Genomic DNA, 27653 nt, shown 5'->3' on the forward strand with positions numbered 1-27653 from the left:
GAATTATCATGTAAAGTTTAAATTTTGAATTTTGAAAATCCTGCTTTTTTAAGTGTTAATTTGTAGTTTTATAATGTATTTTTAAAAATAGATTTTATTATTTTAAATAACAAAAAATAGAAAAGAGTTTAGTAAAAATAAACGATTCTGAAAAGCAAGAGATAACTGATTATTATGTGGAAGAGGTAACGACGTGTTTTCTAGGATGTAAGGGTTAAAAAAAATGAGTGTTTTTTCAAATGGCTGACCGGTGTATTTTATAAGTTTTTGGTTTAGAGATGGTGTTTTTCACGTAAGCAGTCATTACATTTACATGAAGAAAACTCTAATCATCCTTTTTTAACGTAGCAAATATTTCAAAACTTAAAAAATTTAGACATTTGGTAAAATTTATAAATATGATTGTTAGTCTGTTGACAAAATAATAATTCGTTTTAACTTCGATACATTTAATATAGTTACTATAAATAAAAACTATATAGCCTGCACTATTCAAAAAATCTTTTGTGTGAAAATAAATAAGGTTTCAGTCACATGAAAATCATTAATTTCTTTTAAAAAAATTAATAGTGAACACCCACCTATATCGACTTCTAGCAGCTCGCAAGTGTGGAAACAGTTGTATATGTCTAAAAAAAGAGAGCACGATTCAAGTTGTGGTCACCCAAAACACAACTTGTTACACTAGAAACACTTTACACAACGAAAAGCTTATCATAAATAAAACTTTATGTACACGAGCCATGTGGGTACAAAATCAATAATCTATTGTGTCACTATTTATGAGATCCTGCCTCCATCAATATTGTCACGTGTTATTTCATTTGAAATAACACTTGAAACTTTATTTTGTGAAACGCAACTTTTCAATACTTTTTGCATAAATAAAACCTTAGTTAGTCATACCATCCTACCTTTATAATCGTGTTTAGGGTTAGAGATACCGAAAATAATTTCAAGTCTTAACCATTACTACTATTGACAAACCAGAGGCATCATTTACTAATTTATTTAGTATTTTAAAAGTTAATTAACATTCATTTTTACTTATATTATTAGATTGAATTATGCATGTATTTCTGTGTAAAATTTATGTAATTTTTTAACTTATTGGTTTGAGAAAAAAGGCATATCCAACTTTTCGTATTTTACAGTTATTATTTTTATAGTATGATCTTGTAATATAAAGTTAAATATCAAATTAGGAAGAGAGTTGAAAATTTAAGATACAATCTGTTAGTACAACATGACTCAATACGCAATTAAACTTGTTATTGTTTGCGATAACGAGATTGGGATATAAACGGGGCGACACGTTAATGCAAGTACGCAACAGTTAAAAACGTCTTTAAATAGGGTTCAACCCGTTTATGACATGTATAAAACGTTTAAAAAGGATGATAAGTTATCACAACACTTTTGTACCCGATTATCTAAACAACAGAATTTGATAAATAGTTCAATATTCTAATCATAAATGTATTTTAATTATTGGTATCTATATTTTATTATATGCTATTTATGTTTTACCTTTTTTAATCATGTGGTGTCATATGAACTTGTTCACTAAACATATTTGTCCTAACATTCAACAAAATGACACATTTAATTATGACCTAATATACAACAAAGTTACCTTTTCAAAAAGTAAAAATTAAGCATGCTAGTGTGCTAAAGATACACTGCATATTTTACCGGCGGTAAAGCTACATGCAGTTAGGTTATCCTAGGATATATTAATTATAGAATAAGGATGAGAGGTGCATAAAAAATCCGAACATGGAACCAGACCCGAAAAAAAATACCTGGAACCGGTTCTTTTTATACCAGGGTTTTTAACACCCGTAATCGACCCTACTCGTAGGGTACGGATAGGGTATGCATTTTAGTATCAACACCCGTACCCGGAACCGGGCCCGATTTATACCCGGTAATACCCGAAACCCGGAACCGGTTAAATACCCGGAACCGAGTTTTTCCAATACCCGATCTATACCCGAATTTACCCGAAAAATATCTAAAAAATGCCCGAAAATACCCCTAAAAATTGTAACCCCTTAAAAAAATCCAATCTATACCCGAAAAAACCCCCCCAAAAAACCCAAATATTAGGGTTTTTTCAATACCCGAAAATAGGGTATTCAAATACCCGGTTCCATACCCGACCCGAACCCGATGCATAGTGTATGGTTTTTAGAGACAATACCCGGACCCGAATCCAACCGGGTATTACCAATACTCGATTTTTCAATACCCGGTCATATCCGAACCCGGGTATTTGAAAAACCCGAATTATGCACCTCTAATAAGGATGATGGTCAAACGGGTTTTGACCGCACAAAGCCCAACACATGATCAAATAGTTAAAAAGGCCCATAAATTACTGTTTCGGTTTCTGGGAAACCTGACCGGAGTCACGTGAGTTGGTGTCAGAAAAACAGAGATATGACATGTTATGACTTACGGGTCAAAAGATGGCCCTTAGATACGTGTCAATACCTCATTTGATGATAATCCTATTATTTTATTTGATGTCTAAGTTTAAACTAAGGAAAAATATAGAAAATATTCCAAACTAAGAGAGAAACTAAAAATAGTCCATGAAAATTTGATGTTACATAAATAGTCCATCGAAATCAATCGAATCAGATAGATTTGAAACAAATTCAATGGTTTTCGCTAGCCAATAAAAAAATGCCAAGTGTCCTACTACCGACCTACCCAAATGATTTTCCCCTCAAACTGATCGGTCCAGATGATATTCTGATGAAAACAATCTCCTCTTAAAACCATCTCCCCAGCCTCCTTTCCCCTCAAACATGTCCGCCGCCGGTGGCGGCGGTTTCCGGTGACTTCTTCGGCAGAGGTAAGATGATCTATAACTCAAAGAAAACAAATAAACTGACGGCAAAAAGATGAGAACTAAAACCCTAAATTGAGCCAATTTCCACAGTTTTAAAGCAATTATTTTCATCACCAAAAGTGCTTCTGAAGATGAACAACAAATTAACGACTTTTGATGATAATTTATTCGGTAATTGTGATGATGGGGTAATGGTTTTGACTGAGGACTCATAATCACATGTCTTTGTTCATCCTATTTTGTTGAATTTGAAAATTAGGGTTTTGTTGAGTTTGAAATTGAAATTGGGGGTTTTGTTATTCTTCGATCCGAAAGCAAAACTGATGAGTTTAATCGATTATATATCAATTAACAATCAAAACCCAGAAAAATCTTGGATTGAATTTGATTATTTGTTTGATGATTTGATGTTTTATGGTCTGGTTTTTGGAAAAGTCGCCGGAGAAGTCGCTGGAAACCGCCGCCGCCGGCGGCGGACATGTTTGAGGAAAAAGGAGGCTGGGGAGTTGGTTTTAAGAGGAGATTGTTTTCATCAGAATACCATATAGACCGATCAGTTTGAGGGGAAAATCATTTGGGTAGGTGGGTAGTGAGACACTTGTCATTTTCTTATTGGCTGGCGAAACCATCGGATTTGTTTCAAATCTATCTGGTCCAATTGATTTCGATGGACTATTTGTGGAATATCAGATTTTCATGGACTATTTTCAGTTTCTCTCTCATAGTTTGGACTATTTTCAGAATTTTCCCTTAAACTAATGTATAGGACCCTGCTTCGCAACGGGACTATTAAACCGAACAAATAAACATATGTAAAAACGTCAAAACCACTAACATGTTGCGTGTCAATACGAAATCAGCCTGTATCAGGTTACGACATCGGAACTAAACAAAAGAAATAGACCCATCAATGCTGAAATACAACAAATTTATGACATGTATATTAAAAAAACCAGCACGTTACAATTGCGAACCAACGCAAATTCGTTTAGTATAGGCGATACCAGCACAAATTTTTAAACATACATTGATGGTATTTAAGATCAAATCCTTACGCACTCACAATCTCTTTTGTATATAACCGATGTGAGATTCTGCTAAGACATTACAATAGGAATCAACACATTTATAGAGTTCTTTAGAATTATCTTACGCAAGTCCAACACCAATTCAATCGCTACCTTGTAAGAATACACGAAGGAGAAAAACGAGTTTACACATTACGCATTTAGAAAAAGAAAAAAACAAGTTTACACATTACGTATTACGGAAATATGTACTGTTATCAAACTCGTGACAACCGCATAATCACTTAGATTGAACACAAGAGACTTACTAAAAACATATTTTAAAGGCGCGTTGTCAGATATCGAAACATGAATATAAAATGTGACGAGGGGATAGTTTTGAATTAGTGGATCTATACAATATTTTAAAAAGATAAACAGCTAAATTTTTTTTATTTTTTTAAATGTCTATAAATATTCATTCATAACTGAATAAAAGGATATAATTAAAATATAGAGGTGGGTAAGCGGACAACAAGGTGCGCCGTCACCCCCTTTTAAAAGGCAAAACCGATCTTACTGAAAATAAAGTTATAGATCTTTGGCGTCGATAAGTTACTGTGCACGACCCGCTGAACTCTTTTCAGAAACGTAATAGCTTCGGGGCAAGGGACCCAAATGTATCAAAAACAAAAGAAATGAAGACATGTTGATTCTTGGCACATGCTCATGTTTAGCATTTTTTCCTGATTCCGCCTTCAACACGGTCTGCCTAACAACAAACCGGTATTCCTAAGTCTGACAAGAGGGGATACTCCAATAAGGTCTATACAAACGTGCTTCCCCTGCCCATCCAAACACAAGAGCGTCTGTTGGTCGGATAGTAGAGCTACTTTCAAGTGGATCTGTTAAGAAATTCACTGGAGCTTCTTTATTTTTACCGAAATCCTGCTCGATTTAACAAATAATAAAGTAAAAGTAAACCAATAAAAAAATAAAATAAAATATATAGTTGATATCCATCTTTGTTATCAAGAAGATAATAAGAATAGTAGTTTCGTATGGGAGAAAAAATCTCCCTTTGAATATATATATATAATAATAATGCCTTCTCTCAAAGTTGGCCAAGGTCGTCTTGTCCAATTGTTTTTTCTCTGAGAAATGCTTACAAACTTTAGCAAACATTAACAAATAATAATTAAAATTTACCCAACAGTAATTGTCCTATTTTCTTTTTTCTGCCATTCCTACTTTGATGATATGGTAACAGTATACGATTCAAATCTCCGAGCTTAAATTAGAGGAACGCATCATGACCATCAGGATGTTTTGATAACAACTCTTTTTCATTCATAAAAGAGTACAATAGCAATCCACCTTTTCATCTTTATATTTCTTGATATTTATGTCTTATTGAGAACATTGTGATAACTATATAACCTAAGACAACCTAATTCACTACAACACAAAGAATGTGTAAATTAAACGTACCTTTGGCCGTGCAAATTTTGATCCATTATCAACATTTCTTGTCTAAAACAAACGTGCTCAAACGTTACTGATGTAATTTAAAATCATAATTCACAAAACCAAAAGAAAAAAAAACAAAAAAAAGTTATACTTCATTATTCAAAGTCACGAACGCCCAACGATGTGTAACTCGTATCATCCGATCCAATTAACGGGATATATTCAGATCCCCTCACATGAACACCAAAGCAGGCTGCAAAACCAAACATAAGAAATACATGAACCCGATTGTACAATTCATGGAGGGCGTGTGTTGGGAAATAAGTATGGCACACAGAGAGAATAGGGTCACAATTCGATATAGTTTTCTTATTTCTCAACATACACACACAGCTCAATCAACCAACAAACAAGGTTAGTTAACAATACCAAATCTATTTTACAGTTAAGCCGCTAAACTTGTTACAGCCTTCGCTAGCACTTAAAACTTCTTTGGTGATACCATAGCTTTTTCTTTAATATAATTATTTTAATCTCTTATTTTTTTAATGCTTACAAATATTTTATTAATAGCAAACGCCTCGTATACGTGATGCGTGCGTATTGCACATTTTCTTACTCGATATTGTTTTCTTATTTCTCAACTAACATATTCTCCACTAGCATATACAACCAACTAACAAGGTTGGTTGACACTTACAAATCTAGCCTCAAACTATGCCTATTTTACAGTTGAGCCCAAAAACCTTTAACGATTACTAAATCCATAACACCGTGAGTTTTCCCTAACGGTTTTCATGGTTACAAAAAGAATAAAAAAAACATACCGTTTTCTATTTTCATCACGCTTTGAAGCATCACATCCATTTTAGTTTTCATATCCGAACTATCATCCATTTTTGGAGCCACAAGTGTAAGTTCTCGGTAAATTTCCCGCACAAATCTGCATATTTTTTGAGCATACTCAAGTTCACCATCTAATATTCGCCCAATCGCCAACCTCATCAACTCCCCGGTTAAGTCAGCAAGCTAAACCAAAAGCTCAACATATTGCATATATCACTTTACCACTTAAAATCTTGCATGCAAGTATATAACAATGTAACAAAACATACCCCTAATATATAATCAAGAATATTAATTTGCAAAGGCTCGTTAGAAGGACCGCTCAACGGTAACAACATTTCATTTATCTCATCGAGATTCAACAGGGTGCCAGCAGTGCAGAATTTACATAATGTTGCAGCTTCAACATATTCTTGTATCTGCACAACATATAAAAGAGATGATGTTTAATTTAAACAATGTGATGCTTAAATTTGTGAAATTTAAAGATGGAAAAAAGGTTCAACCCCGGGAGAGTATGCACGTCTTAGCTTCCAGAAATCGGTTCCTTGTAGCTCGTTTACTAGCCGAGCTATATGCTGATCTTTAACATTTGAAAGATCCTTTTCTGCTATTTCCAACACCTCATCTTTATTATTTTTGCTAATTCTGGTACAGAATGGAAGTAAAATAAGATAAATTACACATGTATCAGTAGGGGTGTAAATGAGCCAAGCCGAGCCCATATCAATTAGGCTCGAGCTTGGCTCGCTTTGACTTACGAGAGCTCGAGCTAGACTCCTTTCGAGCTCTGTTTCTAAATCTCAAGTTCGACTTGTTTATTATTGATCAATTAATTTATACAAATTTTCGATTATTTTATATATTTATATTCTGACAAAACCTTAATGAGCCTAAGCACATATTAAGCTCGTACAAAGTACCTTAAACGACCAAAGCTTGGCTCGTTTTGACTTAGAGCTCAAACAAGACTCATTTCGAGCTCTGCTTCCAAAGCTCAAGCTCGACTAGTTTATCATTTATTAATTAAATTACATACATTTTTTCTCTATTTTAATACATGTTGAGAAATGAGAAAACCTCAACAAGCCTAAAAGCTCAGATTAAGCTAAGCTCAGCTTGAGCTTGGCCGTGCAGTGTGAAACTAATACATAGAAGTCCAAAAAAGTTGACATCTAGAAAAATACTAGACTCATTAATAGAGATGCACAAACCGGTTTAAAACTCAAAACCGGTTAGGGTTGAAACCGGTTTGGTTTGGTCAACCAAAGTCAAAACCTGTTTATAATCGGTTTTGGTTCGGGTTGAAACTAGTTTCATACAATGTTACGATCGGTTTCGGTTCGGGTTGAAATCAGTTTCTTACAATGTTACGATCGGTTTCAGTTCGGGTTTTGCCTGGTTTTTGCCCGGTTTCGGTTCGGTTAACCGGTTTGCAACTGGTTTTGGTGGAGAAAATTACAAACCGGTTCCGAACCTATGGTTTTAATTGGTTCCAAACCAGTTTCTAAATAATCGGTTTCAAACCAGTTTTGTTTTCAGGTCGGTTTGGTTAACCGGTTTATTTGTCCACCTCTACTCATTGACTCTCAAGAAGCCTAAACGCTCATCCCATACAAGACTCAAGCTTCGGCTCAGTAACTAAACAAGCTTTATTTCAGGCTCGATAAAGCTCAATTCGGGCTCGATAACTAAACAAGCTTTATTTCGGGCTCGACAAAGCTCCGCTCATTCAGAGCTTTTAACCTATCCAATCTCAAGTTTCGGGCACGGCTCGTTTGCACGCCTACTGATATATACAAGAAACACAGAAACTAAGAATGCTGCTTCAAGTAATAAAGATAACAATTTACCTGTGCACCTGAAAGATTACTTTTTTACTGTTTATCGTTACATCACGGCTAGCTTTAACCACTCGTTCCCTCTTATCATTCTGCAATAACCATCAATTAACACGTAACAAGCCCTAATTATCAAATACGTTATAAAAAATTCAAAATTTTGAGTGATAAGAATGGTTACCAATTGATTAAGGTATTCAGCGTATTGGGCGAATGAGTCTTTCATCAATGAAGGTGTTGTAGATGCTGCTTGAGTTGAAATTGACCTGGGTTTTTTATTACTGGTGGCTTGCATTGTTGATTCTGCAACTGTAATCGTAAACGTTAATTTGAGATACGACGAAACGAGAGGTTAAATAAAATAGGGTTTAAGAAGATACGTTTGCGTTGAGATTTGGAAGCCATGAGAGAGAACAAGAAGGTGTTCCTGTGTACGGACGCACGAGTAATCAACATCTGGCAAAACACCACAAACTTTTCATCATCTAGGATGTATTATTCTCTTACTCGAGTTCGGTTGGTATCAATTAGATTCGTAACAAAAACGACATTAAACGTATGAAGAAGTAATTGCTCAGAATAGTAACTCTTTTCAAAAACGTCTGATTGGTTGGTATTTGAGATGGACAAATAAACCGGTTAGTTGAACCGATCTGAAAATCAAACCAAAACCGAACCAATTTGAAACCGATTGAAACAGTTGGTTTGGAACCGGTTTGTAATTTTCTACATCAAAACTCGTTAACCGAACCGAAACTGGGCAAAAACCGGTTTGATATTTATGTCTTATTGAGAACATTGTGATAACTATATAACCTAAGACAACCTAATTCACTACAACACAAAGAATGTGTAAATTAAACGTACCTTTGGCCGTGCAAATTTTGATCCATTATCAACATTTCTTGTCTAAAACAAACGTGCTCAAACGTTACTGATGTAATTTAAAATCATAATTCACAAAACCAAAAGAAAAAAAAACAAAAAAAAGTTATACTTCATTATTCAAAGTCACGAACGCCCAACGATGTGTAACTCGTATCATCCGATCCAATTAACGGGATATATTCAGATCCCCTCACATGAACACCAAAGCAGGCTGCAAAACCAAACATAAGAAATACATGAACCCGATTGTACAATTCATGGAGGGCGTGTGTTGGGAAATAAGTATGGCACACAGAGAGAATAGGGTCACAATTCGATATAGTTTTCTTATTTCTCAACATACACACACAGCTCAATCAACCAACAAACAAGGTTAGTTAACAATACCAAATCTATTTTACAGTTAAGCCGCTAAACTTGTTACAGCCTTCGCTAGCACTTAAAACTTCTTTGGTGATACCATAGCTTTTTCTTTAATATAATTATTTTAATCTCTTATTTTTTTAATGCTTACAAATATTTTATTAATAGCAAACGCCTCGTATACGTGATGCGTGCGTATTGCACATTTTCTTACTCGATATTGTTTTCTTATTTCTCAACTAACATATTCTCCACTAGCATATACAACCAACTAACAAGGTTGGTTGACACTTACAAATCTAGCCTCAAACTATGCCTATTTTACAGTTGAGCCCAAAAACCTTTAACGATTACTAAATCCATAACACCGTGAGTTTTCCCTAACGGTTTTCATGGTAACAAAAAGAATAAAAAAAACATACCGTTTTCTATTTTCATCACGCTTTGAAGCATCACATCCATTTTAGTTTTCATATCCGAACTATCATCCATTTTTGGAGCCACAAGTGTAAGTTCTCGGTAAATTTCCCGCACAAATCTGCATATTTTTTGAGCATACTCAAGTTCACCATCTAATATTCGCCCAATCGCCAACCTCATCAACTCCCCGGTTAAGTCAGCAAGCTAAACCAAAAGCTCAACATATTGCATATATCACTTTACCACTTAAAATCTTGCATGCAAGTATATAACAATGTAACAAAACATACCCCTAATATATAATCAAGAATATTAATTTGCAAAGGCTCGTTAGAAGGACCGCTCAACGGTAACAACATTTCATTTATCTCATCGAGATTCAACAGGGTGCCAGCAGTGCAGAATTTACATAATGTTGCAGCTTCAACATATTCTTGTATCTGCACAACATATAAAAGAGATGATGTTTAATTTAAACAATGTGATGCTTAAATTTGTGAAATTTAAAGATGGAAAAAAGGTTCAACCCCGGGAGAGTATGCACGTCTTAGCTTCCAGAAATCGGTTCCTTGTAGCTCGTTTACTAGCCGAGCTATATGCTGATCTTTAACATTTGAAAGATCCTTTTCTGCTATTTCCAACACCTCATCTTTATTATTTTTGCTAATTCTGGTACAGAATGGAAGTAAAATAAGATAAATTACACATGTATCAGTAGGGGTGTAAATGAGCCAAGCCGAGCCCATATCAATTAGGCTCGAGCTTGGCTCGCTTTGACTTACGAGAGCTCGAGCTAGACTCCTTTCGAGCTCTGTTTCTAAATCTCAAGTTCGACTTGTTTATTATTGATCAATTAATTTATACAAATTTTCGATTATTTTATATATTTATATTCTGACAAAACCTTAATGAGCCTAAGCACATATTAAGCTCGTACAAAGTACCTTAAACGACCAAAGCTTGGCTCGTTTTGACTTAGAGCTCAAACAAGACTCATTTCGAGCTCTGCTTCCAAAGCTCAAGCTCGACTAGTTTATCATTTATTAATTAAATTACATACATTTTTTCTCTATTTTAATACATGTTGAGAAATGAGAAAACCTCAACAAGCCTAAAAGCTCAGATTAAGCTAAGCTCAGCTTGAGCTTGGCCGTGCAGTGTGAAACTAATACATAGAAGTCCAAAAAAGTTGACATCTAGAAAAATACTAGACTCATTAATAGAGATGCACAAACCGGTTTAAAACTCAAAACCGGTTAGGGTTGAAACCGGTTTGGTTTGGTCAACCAAAGTCAAAACCTGTTTATAATCGGTTTTGGTTCGGGTTGAAACTAGTTTCATACAATGTTACGATCGGTTTCGGTTCGGGTTGAAATCAGTTTCTTACAATGTTACGATCGGTTTCAGTTCGGGTTTTGCCTGGTTTTTGCCCGGTTTCGGTTCGGTTAACCGGTTTGCAACTGGTTTTGGTGGAGAAAATTACAAACCGGTTCCGAACCTATGGTTTTAATTGGTTCCAAACCAGTTTCTAAATAATCGGTTTCAAACCAGTTTTGTTTTCAGGTCGGTTTGGTTAACCGGTTTATTTGTCCACCTCTACTCATTGACTCTCAAGAAGCCTAAACGCTCATCCCATACAAGACTCAAGCTTCGGCTCAGTAACTAAACAAGCTTTATTTCAGGCTCGATAAAGCTCAATTCGGGCTCGATAACTAAACAAGCTTTATTTCGGGCTCGACAAAGCTCCGCTCATTCAGAGCTTTTAACCTATCCAATCTCAAGTTTCGGGCACGGCTCGTTTGCACGCCTACTGATATATACAAGAAACACAGAAACTAAGAATGCTGCTTCAAGTAATAAAGATAACAATTTACCTGTGCACCTGAAAGATTACTTTTTTACTGTTTATCGTTACATCACGGCTAGCTTTAACCACTCGTTCCCTCTTATCATTCTGCAATAACCATCAATTAACACGTAACAAGCCCTAATTATCAAATACGTTATAAAAAATTCAAAATTTTGAGTGATAAGAATGGTTACCAATTGATTAAGGTATTCAGCGTATTGGGCGAATGAGTCTTTCATCAATGAAGGTGTTGTAGATGCTGCTTGAGTTGAAATTGACCTGGGTTTTTTATTACTGGTGGCTTGCATTGTTGATTCTGCAACTGTAATCGTAAACGTTAATTTGAGATACGACGAAACGAGAGGTTAAATAAAATAGGGTTTAAGAAGATACGTTTGCGTTGAGATTTGGAAGCCATGAGAGAGAACAAGAAGGTGTTCCTGTGTACGGACGCACGAGTAATCAACATCTGGCAAAACACCACAAACTTTTCATCATCTAGGATGTATTATTCTCTTACTCGAGTTCGGTTGGTATCAATTAGATTCGTAACAAAAACGACATTAAACGTATGAAGAAGTAATTGCTCAGAATAGTAACTCTTTTCAAAAACGTCTGATTGGTTGGTATTTGAGATGGACAAATAAACCGGTTAGTTGAACCGATCTGAAAATCAAACCAAAACCGAACCAATTTGAAACCGATTGAAACAGTTGGTTTGGAACCGGTTTGTAATTTTCTACATCAAAACTCGTTAACCGAACCGAAACTGGGCAAAAACCGGTTTGATATTTATGTCTTATTGAGAACATTGTGATAACTATATAACCTAAGACAACCTAATTCACTACAACACAAAGAATGTGTAAATTAAACGTACCTTTGGCCGTGCAAATTTTGATCCATTATCAACATTTCTTGTCTAAAACAAACGTGCTCAAACGTTACTGATGTAATTTAAAATCATAATTCACAAAACCAAAAGAAAAAAAAACAAAAAAAAGTTATACTTCATTATTCAAAGTCACGAACGCCCAACGATGTGTAACTCGTATCATCCGATCCAATTAACGGGATATATTCAGATCCCCTCACATGAACACCAAAGCAGGCTGCAAAACCAAACATAAGAAATACATGAACCCGATTGTACAATTCATGGAGGGCGTGTGTTGGGAAATAAGTATGGCACACAGAGAGAATAGGGTCACAATTCGATATAGTTTTCTTATTTCTCAACATACACACACAGCTCAATCAACCAACAAACAAGGTTAGTTAACAATACCAAATCTATTTTACAGTTAAGCCGCTAAACTTGTTACAGCCTTCGCTAGCACTTAAAACTTCTTTGGTGATACCATAGCTTTTTCTTTAATATAATTATTTTAATCTCTTATTTTTTTAATGCTTACAAATATTTTATTAATAGCAAACGCCTCGTATACGTGATGCGTGCGTATTGCACATTTTCTTACTCGATATTGTTTTCTTATTTCTCAACTAACATATTCTCCACTAGCATATACAACCAACTAACAAGGTTGGTTGACACTTACAAATCTAGCCTCAAACTATGCCTATTTTACAGTTGAGCCCAAAAACCTTTAACGATTACTAAATCCATAACACCGTGAGTTTTCCCTAACGGTTTTCATGGTTACAAAAAGAATAAAAAAAACATACCGTTTTCTATTTTCATCACGCTTTGAAGCATCACATCCATTTTAGTTTTCATATCCGAACTATCATCCATTTTTGGAGCCACAAGTGTAAGTTCTCGGTAAATTTCCCGCACAAATCTGCATATTTTTTGAGCATACTCAAGTTCACCATCTAATATTCGCCCAATCGCCAACCTCATCAACTCCCCGGTTAAGTCAGCAAGCTAAACCAAAAGCTCAACATATTGCATATATCACTTTACCACTTAAAATCTTGCATGCAAGTATATAACAATGTAACAAAACATACCCCTAATATATAATCAAGAATATTAATTTGCAAAGGCTCGTTAGAAGGACCGCTCAACGGTAACAACATTTCATTTATCTCATCGAGATTCAACAGGGTGCCAGCAGTGCAGAATTTACATAATGTTGCAGCTTCAACATATTCTTGTATCTGCACAACATATAAAAGAGATGATGTTTAATTTAAACAATGTGATGCTTAAATTTGTGAAATTTAAAGATGGAAAAAAGGTTCAACCCCGGGAGAGTATGCACGTCTTAGCTTCCAGAAATCGGTTCCTTGTAGCTCGTTTACTAGCCGAGCTATATGCTGATCTTTAACATTTGAAAGATCCTTTTCTGCTATTTCCAACACCTCATCTTTATTATTTTTGCTAATTCTGGTACAGAATGGAAGTAAAATAAGATAAATTACACATGTATCAGTAGGGGTGTAAATGAGCCAAGCCGAGCCCATATCAATTAGGCTCGAGCTTGGCTCGCTTTGACTTACGAGAGCTCGAGCTAGACTCCTTTCGAGCTCTGTTTCTAAATCTCAAGTTCGACTTGTTTATTATTGATCAATTAATTTATACAAATTTTCGATTATTTTATATATTTATATTCTGACAAAACCTTAATGAGCCTAAGCACATATTAAGCTCGTACAAAGTACCTTAAACGACCAAAGCTTGGCTCGTTTTGACTTAGAGCTCAAACAAGACTCATTTCGAGCTCTGCTTCCAAAGCTCAAGCTCGACTAGTTTATCATTTATTAATTAAATTACATACATTTTTTCTCTATTTTAATACATGTTGAGAAATGAGAAAACCTCAACAAGCCTAAAAGCTCAGATTAAGCTAAGCTCAGCTTGAGCTTGGCCGTGCAGTGTGAAACTAATACATAGAAGTCCAAAAAAGTTGACATCTAGAAAAATACTAGACTCATTAATAGAGATGCACAAACCGGTTTAAAACTCAAAACCGGTTAGGGTTGAAACCGGTTTGGTTTGGTCAACCAAAGTCAAAACCTGTTTATAATCGGTTTTGGTTCGGGTTGAAACTAGTTTCATACAATGTTACGATCGGTTTCGGTTCGGGTTGAAATCAGTTTCTTACAATGTTACGATCGGTTTCAGTTCGGGTTTTGCCTGGTTTTTGCCCGGTTTCGGTTCGGTTAACCGGTTTGCAACTGGTTTTGGTGGAGAAAATTACAAACCGGTTCCGAACCTATGGTTTTAATTGGTTCCAAACCAGTTTCTAAATAATCGGTTTCAAACCAGTTTTGTTTTCAGGTCGGTTTGGTTAACCGGTTTATTTGTCCACCTCTACTCATTGACTCTCAAGAAGCCTAAACGCTCATCCCATACAAGACTCAAGCTTCGGCTCAGTAACTAAACAAGCTTTATTTCAGGCTCGATAAAGCTCAATTCGGGCTCGATAACTAAACAAGCTTTATTTCGGGCTCGACAAAGCTCCGCTCATTCAGAGCTTTTAACCTATCCAATCTCAAGTTTCGGGCACGGCTCGTTTGCACGCCTACTGATATATACAAGAAACACAGAAACTAAGAATGCTGCTTCAAGTAATAAAGATAACAATTTACCTGTGCACCTGAAAGATTACTTTTTTACTGTTTATCGTTACATCACGGCTAGCTTTAACCACTCGTTCCCTCTTATCATTCTGCAATAACCATCAATTAACACGTAACAAGCCCTAATTATCAAATACGTTATAAAAAATTCAAAATTTTGAGTGATAAGAATGGTTACCAATTGATTAAGGTATTCAGCGTATTGGGCGAATGAGTCTTTCATCAATGAAGGTGTTGTAGATGCTGCTTGAGTTGAAATTGACCTGGGTTTTTTATTACTGGTGGCTTGCATTGTTGATTCTGCAACTGTAATCGTAAACGTTAATTTGAGATACGACGAAACGAGAGGTTAAATAAAATAGGGTTTAAGAAGATACGTTTGCGTTGAGATTTGGAAGCCATGAGAGAGAACAAGAAGGTGTTCCTGTGTACGGACGCACGAGTAATCAACATCTGGCAAAACACCACAAACTTTTCATCATCTAGGATGTATTATTCTCTTACTCGAGTTCGGTTGGTATCAATTAGATTCGTAACAAAAACGACATTAAACGTATGAAGAAGTAATTGCTCAGAATAGTAACTCTTTTCAAAAACGTCTGATTGGTTGGTATTTGAGATGGACAAATAAACCGGTTAGTTGAACCGATCTGAAAATCAAACCAAAACCGAACCAATTTGAAACCGATTGAAACAGTTGGTTTGGAACCGGTTTGTAATTTTCTACATCAAAACTCGTTAACCGAACCGAAACTGGGCAAAAACCGGTTTGATATTTATGTCTTATTGAGAACATTGTGATAACTATATAACCTAAGACAACCTAATTCACTACAACACAAAGAATGTGTAAATTAAACGTACCTTTGGCCGTGCAAATTTTGATCCATTATCAACATTTCTTGTCTAAAACAAACGTGCTCAAACGTTACTGATGTAATTTAAAATCATAATTCACAAAACCAAAAGAAAAAAAAACAAAAAAAAGTTATACTTCATTATTCAAAGTCACGAACGCCCAACGATGTGTAACTCGTATCATCCGATCCAATTAACGGGATATATTCAGATCCCCTCACATGAACACCAAAGCAGGCTGCAAAACCAAACATAAGAAATACATGAACCCGATTGTACAATTCATGGAGGGCGTGTGTTGGGAAATAAGTATGGCACACAGAGAGAATAGGGTCACAATTCGATATAGTTTTCTTATTTCTCAACATACACACACAGCTCAATCAACCAACAAACAAGGTTAGTTAACAATACCAAATCTATTTTACAGTTAAGCCGCTAAACTTGTTACAGCCTTCGCTAGCACTTAAAACTTCTTTGGTGATACCATAGCTTTTTCTTTAATATAATTATTTTAATCTCTTATTTTTTTAATGCTTACAAATATTTTATTAATAGCAAACGCCTCGTATACGTGATGCGTGCGTATTGCACATTTTCTTACTCGATATTGTTTTCTTATTTCTCAACTAACATATTCTCCACTAGCATATACAACCAACTAACAAGGTTGGTTGACACTTACAAATCTAGCCTCAAACTATGCCTATTTTACAGTTGAGCCCAAAAACCTTTAACGATTACTAAATCCATAACACCGTGAGTTTTCCCTAACGGTTTTCATGGTTACAAAAAGAATAAAAAAAACATACCGTTTTCTATTTTCATCACGCTTTGAAGCATCACATCCATTTTAGTTTTCATATCCGAACTATCATCCATTTTTGGAGCCACAAGTGTAAGTTCTCGGTAAATTTCCCGCACAAATCTGCATATTTTTTGAGCATACTCAAGTTCACCATCTAATATTCGCCCAATCGCCAACCTCATCAACTCCCCGGTTAAGTCAGCAAGCTAAACCAAAAGCTCAACATATTGCATATATCACTTTACCACTTAAAATCTTGCATGCAAGTATATAACAATGTAACAAAACATACCCCTAATATATAATCAAGAATATTAATTTGCAAAGGCTCGTTAGAAGGACCGCTCAACGGTAACAACATTTCATTTATCTCATCGAGATTCAACAGGGTGCCAGCAGTGCAGAATTTACATAATGTTGCAGCTTCAACATATTCTTGTATCTGCACAACATATAAAAGAGATGATGTTTAATTTAAACAATGTGATGCTTAAATTTGTGAAATTTAAAGATGGAAAAAAGGTTCAACCCCGGGAGAGTATGCACGTCTTAGCTTCCAGAAATCGGTTCCTTGTAGCTCGTTTACTAGCCGAGCTATATGCTGATCTTTAACATTTGAAAGATCCTTTTCTGCTATTTCCAACACCTCATCTTTATTATTTTTGCTAATTCTGGTACAGAATGGAAGTAAAATAAGATAAATTACACATGTATCAGTAGGGGTGTAAATGAGCCAAGCCGAGCCCATATCAATTAGGCTCGAGCTTGGCTCGCTTTGACTTACGAGAGCTCGAGCTAGACTCCTTTCGAGCTCTGTTTCTAAATCTCAAGTTCGACTTGTTTATTATTGATCAATTAATTTATACAAATTTTCGATTATTTTATATATTTATATTCTGACAAAACCTTAATGAGCCTAAGCACATATTAAGCTCGTACAAAGTACCTTAAACGACCAAAGCTTGGCTCGTTTTGACTTAGAGCTCAAACAAGACTCATTTCGAGCTCTGCTTCCAAAGCTCAAGCTCGACTAGTTTATCATTTATTAATTAAATTACATACATTTTTTCTCTATTTTAATACATGTTGAGAAATGAGAAAACCTCAACAAGCCTAAAAGCTCAGATTAAGCTAAGCTCAGCTTGAGCTTGGCCGTGCAGTGTGAAACTAATACATAGAAGTCCAAAAAAGTTGACATCTAGAAAAATACTAGACTCATTAATAGAGATGCACAAACCGGTTTAAAACTCAAAACCGGTTAGGGTTGAAACCGGTTTGGTTTGGTCAACCAAAGTCAAAACCTGTTTATAATCGGTTTTGGTTCGGGTTGAAACTAGTTTCATACAATGTTACGATCGGTTTCGGTTCGGGTTGAAATCAGTTTCTTACAATGTTACGATCGGTTTCAGTTCGGGTTTTGCCTGGTTTTTGCCCGGTTTCGGTTCGGTTAACCGGTTTGCAACTGGTTTTGGTGGAGAAAATTACAAACCGGTTCCGAACCTATGGTTTTAATTGGTTCCAAACCAGTTTCTAAATAATCGGTTTCAAACCAGTTTTGTTTTCAGGTCGGTTTGGTTAACCGGTTTATTTGTCCACCTCTACTCATTGACTCTCAAGAAGCCTAAACGCTCATCCCATACAAGACTCAAGCTTCGGCTCAGTAACTAAACAAGCTTTATTTCAGGCTCGATAAAGCTCAATTCGGGCTCGATAACTAAACAAGCTTTATTTCGGGCTCGACAAAGCTCCGCTCATTCAGAGCTTTTAACCTATCCAATCTCAAGTTTCGGGCACGGCTCGTTTGCACGCCTACTGATATATACAAGAAACACAGAAACTAAGAATGCTGCTTCAAGTAATAAAGATAACAATTTACCTGTGCACCTGAAAGATTACTTTTTTACTGTTTATCGTTACATCACGGCTAGCTTTAACCACTCGTTCCCTCTTATCATTCTGCAATAACCATCAATTAACACGTAACAAGCCCTAATTATCAAATACGTTATAAAAAATTCAAAATTTTGAGTGATAAGAATGGTTACCAATTGATTAAGGTATTCAGCGTATTGGGCGAATGAGTCTTTCATCAATGAAGGTGTTGTAGATGCTGCTTGAGTTGAAATTGACCTGGGTTTTTTATTACTGGTGGCTTGCATTGTTGATTCTGCAACTGTAATCGTAAACGTTAATTTGAGATACGACGAAACGAGAGGTTAAATAAAATAGGGTTTAAGAAGATACGTTTGCGTTGAGATTTGGAAGCCATGAGAGAGAACAAGAAGGTGTTCCTGTGTACGGACGCACGAGTAATCAACATCTGGCAAAACACCACAAACTTTTCATCATCTAGGATGTATTATTCTCTTACTCGAGTTCGGTTGGTATCAATTAGATTCGTAACAAAAACGACATTAAACGTATGAAGAAGTAATTGCTCAGAATAGTAACTCTTTTCAAAAACGTCTGATTGGTTGGTATTTGAGATGGACAAATAAACCGGTTAGTTGAACCGATCTGAAAATCAAACCAAAACCGAACCAATTTGAAACCGATTGAAACAGTTGGTTTGGAACCGGTTTGTAATTTTCTACATCAAAACTCGTTAACCGAACCGAAACTGGGCAAAAACCGGTCAATACCCGAACCGAAAACCGATCATAACTTGGTCAAGACACCGGTTTCAACCCAAGCAGAAACCGATCATAAACTGGTTTGACTTTTGTTGACCAAACCGAACCGGTTTCAACCCAAACCGGTTTTGAGTTTTAAACCTGCTTATGCACCTTTGGTTGGTAACTTGGTATTTAATAACACTCGTATAGTTTATGATTAAAAACACATACGTGTTGACGATAGGTAAACTAGCATGGCGCTGCTTATGAGTCGAAATCGATTAAAAATTTTAATATTATAAAATTAATTTAAGTAACTCATTTACTTTCAAAATTATAATATCATAATCATAACTATGACGATATTGATATCACAAAGGTTTACTCTCATAAAACATAAGGTTTTTTACCTGGAAAAGTTAACGATTAGTAATATTTTTTAAAAATTGGGAGGCCTGCACTCTAAAGAAGCTGTCTACCTCTTTAATCTTTTTAGATTTATGCTTTACTTCGCCAAGTATGATTAACTTCTGAATTTGATAAGTTTAGGCATTATTTTTGATTTTTTTTTACAAGAAATAAATCCAATTGATTTCAGACCGAGTTGGAAAATAAAATATTTGTACAAGTTATGTGGATCATTCAAGTCTAAGTTTTTTTTTGTTTTGTTTTGTTTGTTTTTTTATATATAAATAAAGATACAAAAATTACAATACAATATTTTTATGTTTGATCGTCGTTGTTTATTACCATAACATGTTGCCGGTTCTTCTTTGTAAGTGCTTTTCATCAGTTATATATTGTTCTCATCATCACACCTTTTCCTCATCTCATTTGAGCCTTTGGAACCATCTTAGGTACACTATCATAAAATATTTTAGGATTTTGTTCATATCATCTCATCTTTACGTTTTTCCTCGTATCTTTTGCGTTACGAAACCAACAGTATTATATCCAAAGAGTATAAACATGTGTTGGTTGTCTTTATTGTGTTTTGTCACATTGCATGAAACAACCCTGACCCTCCGTAAATTGTTTAACTTTTTTAACAGATGCTTCGTAGATACTCGTATAGGGATGGCAAAAAAACCCATACTCGATGGGCATACCCGAAACCCGAAGCATCCGGGAGGGTAACGGGCAGGGTAAACGGGCATGGGACCTGGTATGGGATTAATAGGTTGACTCGGGTCTACCTGTTTGGTACACGAAACCTGTGAAAATCATACCTGATACCTATTAAAGTCATATATTCGTATATCGTGTCTAAATTACCGGCTCTATTTATTTTAAGGAATAAAGTCTCCCAATTATTAGCTTTTACCCAAACACACTTAAAACCATGTTGTATGTTGTGTCAACTTATTTAATGTGTGTGTTCTTGGATAAGATTTATGAGTAATAACAACTTCAACAACCAATGAGATAAGATCAATGGAAGCTATTATTTAATTGTTTTTGTTCACGTTCTCTCATTTGTAATTGACAAACTTGCTTGAGTTTAAAGTTGAAACAAAAGCATGACATCAAAAAGAAAAGATAAAAATAAGAGAAAATTCTGAAAATGTCCCTTTTTAGAAGAGAGGTTTCTAAAATACTCCATTTTTTTTCTTAAATTCAAAAGCCCTTTACAAACCCGTCCGCAACAGTTTATAGAATTTACTCTCATCTTCTTGATGAATATATTCTCATACGAAGCCAAACCTTTTCAAATCAAAATACTAATCACAATCTATATTCATCTTATTTATTTACAAGTCATGTTTACTTTGTTACAAACCAAGATAAAATTTAAACTTTTAACGTTATAGTTATTTTTATAAGCGCATTCTAATTGTTGAGATATATTGGATTTGGATCAAATACAAAATTAACATGTTAACTGTGTAAATCAATTAGTGTAATTATGTAATTATAGTATAATATAATTATTGAAGAAACGTGGATCGACTTACTGGTAGACGATCTACTTTCCTCGGGTGTGATTATGCTATTTCACCGATGGTTTCTCTTGGATCTGATGGATCTGGGTTCTTCCACCTACAAAATGAACAGCACCGTAAACTTACCCCTCAGAAAGGGACAGAGGGGTCCTCTTTGGGGTAACCCTCCGGTGTGAGAATAAGTATTTGTGAGAGAAGATAATAATATATGAGAGTAAGGAATTTGAAGTGTATTGCTTAATAGCTGAATACTCTGTAATTGTCTGTTTGAGTGTGTTATCAGATGATATTTGATGATGTCTCCTTGTGGAGTTGATGTGGTATTTATAGTGCTAGGGTTTCCAATGATTGGGCTCAGACCCAATTAGGGTTTTGTTGGCCTCTTCCAGTTGCTTTGCGCCACGTGTCCTTTTGGACACCTGGTGCTTTTTCATTGGTTATAATCACGTGGTAGCACATGGGTTTTGCTGAGTTGTCCACCTTTCATTGGCAGCTGTCAACATCAGCATATTCTTATTCCTTAAAACGATACCTTCTGGAAGGTTGTCTGACGTGCACAATCAAGGTTGCCCTAATCCTGATTTGGATAAGGAGGAGGTTGATTATGTGCATGTGTGATACGCGCCTATCCTGAGGATGCGCGAGGTCTTCTCTTTATTCTCACGCGCAGATGTTTCATGCGCAGATGTGATATGCACGCGCGGATGCGCCACGCGCATATGTGATATGCGTGAGCATATGTGATGCGTGAGCATATGATGCCTGAGCATGTGATGCATGAGCATATGTGATATGCGTGAGCATATGTGATATGCGCCATGCGCGTAGGTTTTGGCTTTGTGCCTTCATAATGTCTTGATTTCAAGCCTCTTGTCCATATCTTGTGGGTTGACCCGCCTCGCTCGGTGTTGAGGCGGGTACATACCTCTTCAATTATAGCAGTGTAATTACAATACGATGTATTACATAATTACACCGTTTGTCTACTTGTATATATAATTAGACTACCTGAATTGCACAGTTAACACGCTTTCTTAGTTTGTACGTCAACCTTCCCCAGGATATATTCATATGTTCTTGAAGAAGTTGATGGGTTATTTGGACTACCTTTTAAAACCAAGCTTGCCTCTGTATTAACATTTATGACCACAATGAAATGAAGCCAGAAATATATATTTGGGAAAATATCAACCATAAGAGATTATAATAATAAGTTAATAATAGCCATCACTAAATATTTCTGTTTTAACTACTAATGAATGAGGTAGAAATAGATCTTACTTCAGTGTTGATATAATAATTTATTCAATACTAATCCTACCTAACAACAGATTTCCTTCTTTTCTGCTTCATCTCCAGCATTGAATCAACCTGTTTCAGATAAACAAACACAGTCATTCTTCTTGACTTTTTAAAGTCAAACATGCTGCTTTCAAGATTCAAATTTTATATGGATGCTACAACTTATTGTAAATAAATATTTACCAGCTGATAGTTTTGAAGTACACTTTAAACTATAAGCAATTAAGCATCAATTTTGAAGTCAACAAAAGTCAAAACGTACCTATTCTGAGAAGACGCTCATGAGATCGTTTTGAGACACGCGATGGGGTCCACCTGTTTTAGAATTCTCTAAATATTCAATATTAGGCTCCTGTTTTATTCTTCTCCCATTAATATTGTTATTATTGTCCCCGAGATTGAAGCTGCTGGTCGGTGATTCCACTTCATACACAGCAAACCGCCTTGGGATTTGACTTTTTTGACCAGCAAACCCGAGACTCCTCAACGGTCCTTGATCGAGCACGTATGCTGATTCACCGAACGAAATTTGTTTCTCGCCCATTTAACGGTAAGATTAGCAACGGCGCTTTGACCGCTTTGACCACCAATAACAGAACTTCTATTAAAACTAGTTGCCTGATTTACCAAAACACCATTGTTGACCGCTTGAAAATTTGGGGACGACTGAGCCGGAACCACAAGACGAGAAGGCTGAACAGTAATCGATTGTTTCTGACTTTGACTTTGACTTTGTAGCATGCCCAATAACATGCTATGACCATTTTGCCCCGCCAGTTGACCGTAACCACCGACCATGTTGTTGGGGTGCCATGATCCTAATCCTGAATGAACATCCTCAGCAACGGGTTGTTGACATTGTTTTGTAATGTTTGACTGGAGAGTTTGACCATAAGGCATTGGCGGTTGATGATCAACTACTGGCAACCCGACATTGGTGGTTGGCTGGCCTAAAAGCTCGGTGTGAAGTGCCGCTAGTGTTTGAGGTGGAAGTTGGCCCGAGGCTGCCAATGCTTGAATTTCAAATCGTCCGTATGAAGCTAGTTTTGGATTCGGATCTAGTGACCCGCAAAATGAATTAGGGCCCACTCCTTGTGCCACACCGCTTAATCTCTTTAAGTATAATCTGAATTTCTGCATAAAGTCAAACATATGTGATATGTTATATTCCAAATTCTAGCTTTTTTGAACAACCCGTTTTGACCCGAATCCATTATCATCAAAACCCGTTCGGACCCAAATTAGAACAGCCATCTTTTAAAACGACCCGTTCCCATTCTGACTCGAACCCAATTTTATCAAAACTCATTCTGTCCCACACCAAAATGACCGTTTTCAATAGACCTGTTAATCTGTTATGGCCTGAACCAAAATGATCATCTTTTGAAATGACCCGTTTGAACCCGAACCCATTTTTTTCAAAAAAAAAAAAAACTCGTTCTGAGTTCTGACCCAAACCACAATGACCATTTTGCAAAAACGACATGTTCTAACCCAAATCAAAATGATCATTTTTTTAAAATCGACCATTTTGACCCAAACACATTTTTATCAAAATCCGTTCTGGCCCATACCAAAATGACCATTTTTTTAAACGCACAAACCAGACGATCGTTTTTTTTAAAACGACCCGTTTTGACCTGAACCCATCCTGACCTGATCCGACCTGCCTGTTTTGCATTGTATTTTGTATACAAAACGCTTTAAATGTTTTTTCCAATTATTCTTATCAGTTTTGACATCAAACACACCTGCAAATGACTTGCAACATTTTCACGGGTCAACCCAGGAACATTCATCAATTCAAGAATCCTCTTCGGTACCGCCTCTGAAAACACACAACAACGTTAACTTCTTTAACTTACAAGTTAAAACTAAAAAAACGACCGCAATTTGTAAACAAAACACAAAAAAACAAATACATACTATCAATTCCAAGTTGGTTAACAGCACTAACAAACTGCTGATGCAACTCCACCGACCACACGACACGCGCCTTTTTCGATCCACCAGGTTCATCGGTTTCAACTTCACCATCATCTTCATCTTTAACGTTTCTCTTTTTCTTATGAGACGTTACATTCCTTTCACTGCCTTCGTTAACTGAAGAAGCATAATCATTATCATCACCGCCTCGTTTTTGGCGGTCCTTATCGTCCACGCTTCCAGAATGTTCATGTTCTTTACTTTCGTTCCATTTTTTCCTTATAACATGTTGCCATATGTTCTTTAACTGTTCTTCGCGTATCGGCTTGATTAAGTAATCACACGCCCCATGCCGGATTCCTCTCAAAACAAGATTTGTTCTTCCGTCTGCTGACATCACTGCAAATCATAAAATCATGTTTAGTTAACATTTAACAAAACGGCAATTAAATCAACAATTAAAAGGAGTAAATATATACTTATGACGGGAAGATCCATTTCCAAACCAACGAGTTCAAGGAGTCTAAAACCGTCCATATCGGGCATATGCACGTCACTTAATACCACATCATAACCGCATTTTCGCTCCCTTAGTAAGTTCAAAGCCGTGGTTGCTTGAGAGCAAGTCGTAACTGCAAAACTCAAGCAAATTAGAGGTTTAAAGGTTAAGTTATATGAATATGTATATATAACATGTATAAATCTGTATACATGAATGCATGCCTACTATATACGGATGGAGGTTCACAAAGAAATTGAGGTTTGCCTAAGAAGTATAGGAAGCAATGAGAATGCGCCGCGTGTACATTGTTGTCTCTAATGGGCAAGGGGTACTTGCGTCCATTTTGTAACTGTGTTGTTAACATATAACTGTGTTGATTTCACGCGTGTCTTATATATATATATATATTTTTTTTTTTTTTAAATCCATTTTTAACAAAAGTTTATGCGATATTATTCTCAAATTTAAATATTTATTTAAAAAATAATGAAGTATATAAAAGTTATTTGAAGTTAAAAATTTTGGTGGAGCTAGTATTTAAAGCAAAAAGAAAGTCAACACAAGCATAAATTTCCTATTTTGCCCTTCCATAGCATTAATTATTAATTAATTCAAAACCAATCTTAAGTATTACATTAGGCTAAGGGGTGTGGGGGGCTCTAATGGGGGCTCTAGTGGGGGCTCCAGCCAATAATATTATGACGTGTGGCAGAGAGAGAAACTGGATAAGGGGGGTGTTGGAGCCCCCGTTGGAGCCCCTGGCCCTGGTGTGGAGGGGTTCCAGCTAATATATATTTTTTAATTAATTCCACACCCCTCAACGGCTCTTTTTCGAACTCCAAGACACCTTTTATCTCTCTTCTCCCGCGACCAGCCTCACGCCTGCCTGGATTTCCGCGCTCGCGCCCCGCTCGCGCCCCGGTGGTGTGGGGTTAGCGCCCCGGGGCGCGAGCGGAGGGGCTCTAGCGCCCCGGTTAGCGCCCCACACCCCTCAGCCTTAGTTTGATCAAAGACTTTCAATTCTTCTGACAATTTAGGCAAAAGTCATTTTGTATTTCAGCCTCTCTCTATAAATGTGTGTGGCTAAAGCGGCAGGTCTGCCGGTACGAGTCAAAAAAGGTAAATTTTAACACAAGTAGAAACGCATTGTGTTGACACGCAAACACTTTTTTTTCCCCATTTTTATGTATAATTGATACGTTAAAGATGACTACAAAAACTATATTATTACATAACAATCTAGCGCTTTTTATAAATCGGTTCAAGAGGTTGTATGCATTACTAAAATATTTGATTTGACCCATCTGACCTAAAACATAACCTAATCAACACAATTGCAAGTAAATACGTCAATATTGCCACCTAATAATATCTTTTTCGGAAACTCTCATTTTCCTCGCCTAAATATAGCGTTTACCAATCATGCTAATATCCATTGTTCAAAAAATATTGAACGTCACCCCGAACATGAACGAGTTACTTACTTATCAGTATCATAAATAGTATTTTTAAATAAAATAAAGGAATTAGTAACCGAATACAAAATCGGCCTGCTTTAAAGATACTTCCATATATTCATAAAGAAACAAGTCTACCATATATTCATAACTAATCTCCTGTAATATATTCATAAACCAAAAATCAACATTCTCCAATTTAAAAATTAATAATTTAAGTTACCAAAAATACTCCTTTCTAACCATAATCAAAAAATGTCATCTTTATAATAATCAGTGATTAAAAATAATTTCTGATAAAAAAAAACAGAGATAAATAAAGTACTGTACTACTTACTAACCATGATATGAGCATCTTCTAAGCATCTGCTCCAAAATCTTCAAACAAATAACATCATCATCCACAACAAGAACTCTTAGCCCAACCGGAAACTGATCCGGTACACCCGTTTCACCTTTACAACCCAACGACCCGGACCTGGATCCGAAACTACCCCCTGTAGTCATACTTGAACCCACACGCAACAAAATTCAAAATTGAGCAAGGCCCATTTCATTAAACAGCAATTGGAGTAAAACCCAGAAAGCTTTTAGCAGATCTTGGAGTAATTTGTGGAGTTGAAGATGTAATGATTGGGAAATTGGGGTGTTTATTTGTTATGGGTAAATGGGTGTGATCAATTGGGAGTATTGAATGTGAATAGATACAGTAGGGTGTAGAAGAAAGAAGATTGGTGATGAATTTAAAGTAAAGAAATGAAAGGATAATCATAAAGATTGGTAATATTTTTTGGGGAAAAAATCCATGAAACATTTGTCCTTATTGGCAAATACATATAAAAATGTCATGAAAGTGACTTGAGGAGTCGTACATATAACTTCTTAAAAATCATAATTTTATGTGACATTTTAAACAAAACTTTGTTTTTTTTTTTGTTTTTTTTTGTCTATGTGGTTTCTTTAGAATTGTGGTTTTATTTTAATAGTTTTAAATCTGTGATTTTTATTTATGTGGTTTCATTTCATTTACAACTTACAATTAAATCCGAACCCACTAACCCCGTTAAGTCTGATCGTTAAACCCATCAGGCTGCCCCTCACATGAGGGGCAATTTTGTCCTTTTTCCCCCAAATACATCTTAGCCC

At 35.9% G+C, this 27653-nt stretch overlaps 4 protein-coding genes and 1 pseudogene across 5 annotated transcripts; all 5 read right to left on the bottom strand.

Annotated features, from left to right (window-relative positions):
* Nucleotides 1-5451: 5451 nt before the first annotated feature.
* Nucleotides 5452-8262, bottom strand: LOC143579751 (uncharacterized). The gene is made up of 6 exons (XM_077062967.1): nt 8209-8262; nt 8040-8119; nt 6693-6834; nt 6456-6605; nt 6168-6369; nt 5452-5593 (listed from the first exon to the last, which is right to left on the bottom strand). The coding sequence occupies exons 1-6, from the start codon at nt 8251-8253 to the stop codon at nt 5496-5498; spliced, it is 717 nt and encodes a 238-aa protein (XP_076919082.1). The 5' UTR covers nt 8254-8262; the 3' UTR covers nt 5452-5495.
* Nucleotides 8263-8984: 722 nt separating this feature from the next.
* On the bottom strand, nt 8985-11795 carry LOC143579753 (uncharacterized). Its single transcript, XM_077062968.1, has 6 exons — nt 11742-11795; nt 11573-11652; nt 10226-10367; nt 9989-10138; nt 9701-9902; nt 8985-9126 (listed from the first exon to the last, which is right to left on the bottom strand). Exons 1-6 carry the CDS (start codon nt 11784-11786, stop codon nt 9029-9031), a joined length of 717 nt encoding a protein of 238 aa, XP_076919083.1. The 5' UTR covers nt 11787-11795; the 3' UTR covers nt 8985-9028.
* Nucleotides 11796-12517: 722 nt separating this feature from the next.
* LOC143579754 (uncharacterized) lies at nt 12518-15328 on the bottom strand. Its single transcript, XM_077062969.1, has 6 exons — nt 15275-15328; nt 15106-15185; nt 13759-13900; nt 13522-13671; nt 13234-13435; nt 12518-12659 (listed from the first exon to the last, which is right to left on the bottom strand). The coding sequence occupies exons 1-6, from the start codon at nt 15317-15319 to the stop codon at nt 12562-12564; spliced, it is 717 nt and encodes a 238-aa protein (XP_076919084.1). The 5' UTR covers nt 15320-15328; the 3' UTR covers nt 12518-12561.
* A 722-nt stretch (nt 15329-16050) lies between these two features.
* LOC143579755 (uncharacterized) lies at nt 16051-18861 on the bottom strand. Its single transcript, XM_077062970.1, has 6 exons — nt 18808-18861; nt 18639-18718; nt 17292-17433; nt 17055-17204; nt 16767-16968; nt 16051-16192 (listed from the first exon to the last, which is right to left on the bottom strand). The coding sequence occupies exons 1-6, from the start codon at nt 18850-18852 to the stop codon at nt 16095-16097; spliced, it is 717 nt and encodes a 238-aa protein (XP_076919085.1). The 5' UTR covers nt 18853-18861; the 3' UTR covers nt 16051-16094.
* A 3752-nt stretch (nt 18862-22613) lies between these two features.
* Nucleotides 22614-27136, bottom strand: LOC143579756 (two-component response regulator ARR14-like; annotated as a pseudogene). Its single transcript, XR_013143516.1, has 6 exons — nt 26849-27136; nt 25028-25180; nt 24549-24947; nt 24374-24450; nt 22885-23756; nt 22614-22691 (listed from the first exon to the last, which is right to left on the bottom strand). The product of XR_013143516.1 is annotated as a two-component response regulator ARR14-like (transcript).
* Between the last annotated feature and the right edge of the window lie 517 nt (nt 27137-27653).

Source organism: Bidens hawaiensis, unplaced genomic scaffold (genome assembly GCF_021521415.1).
Source record: "Bidens hawaiensis isolate Kalapana, Puna unplaced genomic scaffold, B.hawaiensis_p1.1 tig00029930_1, whole genome shotgun sequence".
NCBI classification, from domain to species: Eukaryota; Viridiplantae; Streptophyta; class Magnoliopsida; order Asterales; family Asteraceae; genus Bidens; species Bidens hawaiensis.